This window comes from Meriones unguiculatus, chromosome 5, assembly GCF_030254825.1.
Source record: "Meriones unguiculatus strain TT.TT164.6M chromosome 5, Bangor_MerUng_6.1, whole genome shotgun sequence".
Lineage (NCBI taxonomy): Eukaryota > Metazoa > Chordata > Mammalia > Rodentia > Muridae > Meriones > Meriones unguiculatus.
In genome coordinates this window covers 15261959-15268484 of record NC_083353.1, presented here as the reverse complement: position 1 = coordinate 15268484, position 6526 = coordinate 15261959, and the positions used below count along the sequence as shown (strand labels likewise).

The 6526-nt window shown below is 40.2% G+C and overlaps 1 gene segment (V, D, J or C); it reads right to left on the bottom strand.

Annotated features, from left to right (window-relative positions):
• Positions 1 to 3969: 3969 nt before the first annotated feature.
• Positions 3970 to 4646, bottom strand: LOC110566536 (Ig kappa chain V-V region MOPC 21-like). The segment is given in 2 exon segments: positions 3970 to 4382; positions 4565 to 4646. Coding segments are annotated over 2 exon segments (489 nt in total).
• Between the last annotated feature and the right edge of the window lie 1880 nt (positions 4647 to 6526).

Sequence of the window (6526 nt, the reverse complement as noted above, 5' to 3'; positions counted from 1 at the left end):
TTCTAGGAAATCTTTTATTTCTTTCTTGATTTCTTCCTTAACCCAGCTGTCATTTAGTAGTAAGTTGTTCAGTTTCCATGTGTGTGTAGGCTTATTGCTGTTTCTGTTGTTGTTGAGGTCCAGCTTTATTCCATGGTGATCAGACAAGATACAAGGGATTATTTCAATCTTCTTCTATTTGTTGAGGCTTGCTTTGTGACCAACCATATAGTCTATTTTGGAGAAGTTTCCAAGAGGTGCTGAGAAGAAGATAATTTCTTTTGTGTTTGGGTAAAAGGTTCTGTAGATGTCTGTTAGGTCCATTTTATTCATGACATCTGTTAGAGACATTGTTTCTATGTTTAATTTTTGTTTTGTTGACCTGTCCTTTGTTGAGAGTGGAGTGTTAAAGTCTCCCACTATTAATGTGTGGGAATCTATGTGTAGTTTAAATTTTATTAATGTTTCTTTTACAAATGTGTGTGCCCTTTTCGTTAGGGCATAGATGTTCAGGATTGCGATGTCTTCCTGGTGGAATTTTCCCTTGATGGGTATGAAGTGTCCTTCTTTATCTCTTTTGATTAATTTTGGTGGAAAGTCTATTTTATCAGATATTAGAATGGCTACTCCTGCCTGCTTCTTGGGTCTATTTGCTTGGAAAGCTGTTTTCCAACCCTTTATCCTCAGGTAATATTTATCTTTGTGACTTAGGTGTGTTTCTTGTGTGCAACAGATTTCTAGGGTTTGTTTATGCGTCAATTCTGTTAATCTGTGTCTTTTTTATTGGAGAATTGAGTCCATTGATGTTGAGAAAGATTAATGACCAGTGGCTGGTAGATCCTATGATATTGATGTTGGCTGTGGTCATAAGTTTGTGTGCTTGGTTGCTTTTTGTTTTACTGTAGTGAGGTTAATTATTTCCTGTGTTTTCTTGAAAGTAGCTAGTTTTTTTGGGTTGTATTTTCCCTTCTAGAATCTTCTGTAATGCTGGATTTGTGTGTAGGTATTGTTGAAATTTGTTTTTTTCATTGAATGTCTTGTTTTCTATGTCTATAAGGACTGAGAGTTTTGCTGGGTATAGTAGCCTAGGCTGACGTTGGTGTTCTCTTAGGGTCTGCCTGATATCCCTCCAGGCCCTCTGGCTTTCATAGTCTCTGTTGAAAAGTCAGGTGTGATTAAAATGGGTTTGCCATTATATGTTACTTGGCCTTTTTCCCTTGCAGCTTTCAGTGTTTTTTCTTTGTTCTGTATAATTACTGTTTTGATTATTATGTGGCAGGAGGATTTTCTTTTCTGGTCTAATTCATTGGGTGTTCTCTAGGCCTCTTGTATTCTTATTGGCCTCTCCTTTCAGTTGGGAAATTTTTTTAGTGAATTTGTTGAAAATATTTTCTGGGCCTTGGAGGAGGGAATCTTTTTTTTTTTTTTTTTAGGTTTTGTCTTTTTATGTAGTCTTGAACTTCTTGGATGGTGTGTGTCAGGAATTTTTTAGATTAAAAATTTCCTATTGATGGATAGTTTGATTTTTTCCATTGTATCTTCCACACCTGAGATTCTTTCTTCCTTCTCTTGTAGTCTATTGGTTATGCTTACCTCAGTAGTTCCTGTTTTCTTCCCTAAGTTCTTTCTCTCCCCAATTTCCTCCATTTGTGTTTTCTTTAATTTTTCCAATTCTATCTTCAGATATTCAGCCATTTTGTTGATTTCCTTCACCTGTCTTACTGTATTTTCCTGTTTTTCCTGCAATTCAGTCAGCTGTTTGAACAATCCTCTGTTTCTTTTATTTCTTTCATTGATTTTAGTATTTCCTCTCTAAACGTCACAAAATGTTTGGCTGCAACTCCTTGTATTTCTTCATGGATGGCCATAATCTGTTTTTCTTTATCTTCCTCTATTTCTTTACAGATGGTCATAATCTGTTTGAGTTCATCTTCCTCTAGGTCTTTATGCATTTTGTTTGTTTCCTCTCTTATCCTCTTCATGAGCATAGATATTAAGTCATCTTCTTGAATTTCAATTATGTTGAAGTGTTTAGGGCTACTCGCCCCTGGATATCTGGGTTCTGTCTTTTTGCTCTGTCTTTTTTTGGTTGAGCTTTTATGCTGGCCTCTACCCATTGGGCTATCTTAGGTGTTTGGAGTTAGTTTCTAGTGGTTCCTGGAATCCTGTGGTTGAGAAAGTCCCCTTGGCAGGAAGATGGTTTTTCCTGAAGGAAGCCTCCTCAGCTTTCTGGGTATAGTCCACTATATGGCCAGTGTTTTTCAGGAGTTGCCACAGCTCTCCTCAGACATAGAGACCTGAGTGGTAACTGTGGTCCTTGTTATTTGAGAGGGTTCTCCTCTCATCCAGAGAATTCTTGGAGACAGCTGCCCTGTTTCTGGGTTTCTTGCTGTAAATTTAGTGAGCTGATGCTGTAACCTGTGTGTCCCGTGGTTTGGGCAGTTTTGTTATGCATAACTGGTTGCCCCTTGGAGCAATATCTGGGGGTTGATCTCAGGGTTCCTGGTCTTTTGTAGGTCTGAGGTTGGAGCTCTGTGCCCTAGTACCCAAGCGGTAATCTGTGAAGGTTGAGTACTGTTCTACTGGTAAAAGCAAGTTTTCTGGTGCACAACAGGTCCCTGGGTTGGGCCAGTCTGCATGATCTTTTCCAGGGATATACTGGGTGATATAATTCGAGTCCCTGTTTCCTTCCTTCCCTATGGGGTTTACTCCCAACAGGGACGCCCAGTCTCTGTTGCCCTTGGGTGCACAGCTGTCTGTGACAGTGAGTTGGGGATGCAACAACTCTCTGGGTTCATGACTTGAGCCCAGTTTGATGATGGCAGCTCGTACCTGCAAGTCTGCAAGACCTTTTCTAGGTAAGGCCTGGGTGACCCACGTCAGTACTGTTTCCTTCGTTCCCTGTGGGGCTTTCTCCAACAAGGACTCCCAGTCTCTGTTGCCCTGGGGTGCACAGCTCTGTCTGTGCCAGAGAGCTGGGTGTCCAACAACTCTCTGAGCTTGCAGATTGAGTCCAGTTCAGTGATGGCAGCTCATACCAGCTGGTCTGCGGGACCTTTTCCAGGTAAAGACTGTGTGACCTATGGCCAGTCCCATTGCCTTCCTTCCCTGTGGGTTTTTCTTGCTACTGGGACTACTATTCTCTGGTGTTTTTGTGCCCACTGCTCAGCCTGGGAAGGTGATCAGGATACATAGGCATGTGGCTCTGGTCTGGTCTCACTTGCCGTTTCTGGCTGGGTGACCTGAGAGTGGACCCGACTGATTCCCATGCTGTGGGGGTTTCCTCTCACCTGGGAAACACAACCTCTGTTGTTTTAGGGCACAGAGTTCAGTCTCTTGGTGACTGTACAGAAAATGTTGTCCTGCTCCTCAGAATCAGTGTTCTCCTGGCACTGCCATATTGTCCCTCGTTTGTTTTGTTTTCTTTTTTTTTATTTTTAATGACAGATATATGTACATCTATTTGAATCTATAAAATACTCCAAGATCCCATAAACCAGCAAATGGGTCCTACTATTTCCAAAGACTTATTAGCACAAATACTCTAACCATTATACTGAATGAATACTGAGAGTTCTTAAAGGGATATAATCCTTGCAGCTTGTATAATAAATCTATGAACAACTCTGAAGGAATTGAATGCAAGATAAACACTGCCCAGCTCAAAAAGCAATTGCTTGTGGAATCTTAATCTAAGTTAATAATCTCATAATTCTGTATTCTTTGTAAATGATTTGAAATTCTCTCAAATTTTATACAGATTCATTATAACCTAAAGGCTTAATGTGGAGATAACTAATGCCAACATGACACTGTAAAGTTCACTGATGCTTCTTTGCTTGTACTGTATCCTCTCAGTGCAACACAACAACATCTAAATCCCTTAACTTAGCTTCTCTCTTTTTATCAGTAAGTACCTCAGCTGCAAACACTAGGGAAGAATGGAAGCCACCATGTTATGAACATTTTACTGAACGTTGCAACAATTAGTCATGCATAGCAGATCTCAGGCAGAATGGGGAAGCGTGCAGGCCCAGGGCGGAGTGTGGTGCAGGCAGCTGATGAGACTCTCAAGGAGGTTTGTGTTGGAGGCTGAAGCACTGTGGGAGGATAGCTGCTACTCTGCTGACAGTAGTAATCTGCCAGGTCTTCAGCCTGCACACTGCTGATGCTGAGAGTGAAATCTGTCCCAGATCCACTGCCTGTGAAGCGATCAGGGACCCCAGTGTATCTATTGGATGCCCGGTAGATCAGTAGTTTAGGAGGCTGCCCTGATTTCTGCTGATACCAATTTACATAGTTATACACATTCTGACTGGCCTTGCAGCTTAGGGTGATCCTGTCTCCTACAGATGTTGACATGACTTTGGGAGACTGGGTCATCACAATGTTTCCCTCAGCACCTGCAATCAGAAATAGACAATGAGTATACACATATACACACAAAGAGTTCCTGATACAAATTTTGAGATCAAATGCCTTTTCTAATAGCATTGCCTGCATACTATTGGATTCCAATAGTAAATAGCTGATACTCTACAAATGAACTATTTTGATGACATTCTAATACTCTTTAATGTCTCACCAGACATCCAGAGGAGCAGGAATATGAAGACCTCTGTGTTTGACTCCATCTTGGTGCCCCTGCTTGTCTGAACCATTTCAATTCCCACTGCAAAGGCCTGGTTTATAAAACATGGGCAGCTGGGCTGTCTGTAGGGACCTATGCAAAGCAGTCATCAAATGAGAAAGTAAATAGCCTGGGTACTGTGCTGTGAGAGAATTCAGGTTAAAGCTACAGAGAAAAATATCATCAAAGCAAGTAAGCAGTCACTGGGGCAAAAAGTCAACATAGAACATCAAGGACCAATGAGAGCTCTCAAACCACAAATATCGAGATACACTCATGACAGACTTCCATTAAAAATAACAACTCTCTATAGCAAGTGAATTTTACAGAAATAATACTAAAAAAAAAAAAAACCTTTGATTACAATCCTGAGTAAACAATAAATATACTGATCAACAAAAGCAGAAAAAAAAAAAAAACAGGAGAAAGGAGAAGGGGTGGTAAGAGAAAGGAAGGAAAGAAAATGGTGGAGAGAAGGAGAGAGAAATCTGGATTGGGGAGGGATGGGAAATGTGCAGAGAAGAGAAGGAATAGAAAAGATGAAGGAGGATAAACCTTAAAAACAGAAAGGTTTGAGGGTAGAGTGCCAGATCAGTGGTTAAGAGCATTTGTGTCTCTTGTAAAAAGTACAGAGTGAGGTTTCCAGATCTCTCCATTTGAAAGCAGACAGGGAGAATTCAGAGAGGTTTGTGATCCATGAGAGAGAGGTAGAGGTGGACATATGGCTTAATAACAACATATTACATGTATCATCTCATTTATGGATCCTATATTTTAAACATAATTATATTAACGTGAACACAATTGAAGTAGTAGTATAGACGGGGAACTCAGTGAGGGAAGGAAACCTGTGGTAAATGAAACATGGAGCAGAGAGAAAAAGGAGGGTAGATAGTCTGTCTTCTGTAGGATTACTATTTCTATGATAAATCACCATGACAAAAAGGAACTTAAAAGGATGGGAAAATTTATTATTCTTATATTTCCAGGTAACAGTCCACCACTGAGGGAAGTCAGGGCTGGGATCCAAACAGAGAAGGAACCCAGAGGCAGAAGCTGAGCAGAGGCCATGGAGGAGTGTTGCTGACTTGATTCTTGCTCATGGCTTGCTCAGGTTGCTCTGTTGCGGAACCCAGGGTCACCATCAGTGGCTGGCATCACCTTCAATGGACTGCATCTTCCCCCATCAATTGCTAATTAAGAAAATTCCTGAGGCTTGCTCAATACCCGGCAGTACTAAGGCAATTTCTTAATTGAGGTTTGTCCTCAGATGATTCTAGTTTATGTCAGCTTGACATAAAATCTCATTGGGTATAACCACGGCTGTATAGCATAATACTGAAAGAAGATTGCTTTTACAAAATCCAACATCATGTGTAATGAGTATCGGCCAGCACAGTTAATTTTTCACCAAGGACATTATGACAAGCAGGGTAAGCAGGCAGATGCTCTACAAACAACTCATGTGTGTTCTGTCCATATGCAGAACACACGGAGACTATGAGATTTATGCAGGTGAATGTGCATCAGTTTCATTGTTTACTTATTCAGTGTCTGTCACACTTTTGAGGTCTTTCTGCCTAGGTCAAGTGTATATTTATGTAAAATAATTGCTAGTGATTTCTGTGAGTGCATTCAGTTTTACTAAATAATTCAGACACAAACAAATTTTATATACAGGTAATATTTATTCATAGGTAATATCAGAAGTTAAATTAAGTAAGATCATTACTGGAATTTAAAGATTATCTATTTAAATAATATGGATGATTAATATGAAAAGAAATTTTTTTTGTTTTTTTTTTTTGTTTTGTTTTGTTTTGTTTTCAATGCAGTTTATTCAGGAACCTTGAACAATCATCTGACCCCGGGGAAAGCCAGCCCACAGCTTAAATAGCCTCTGGGTAGCCAACCCAG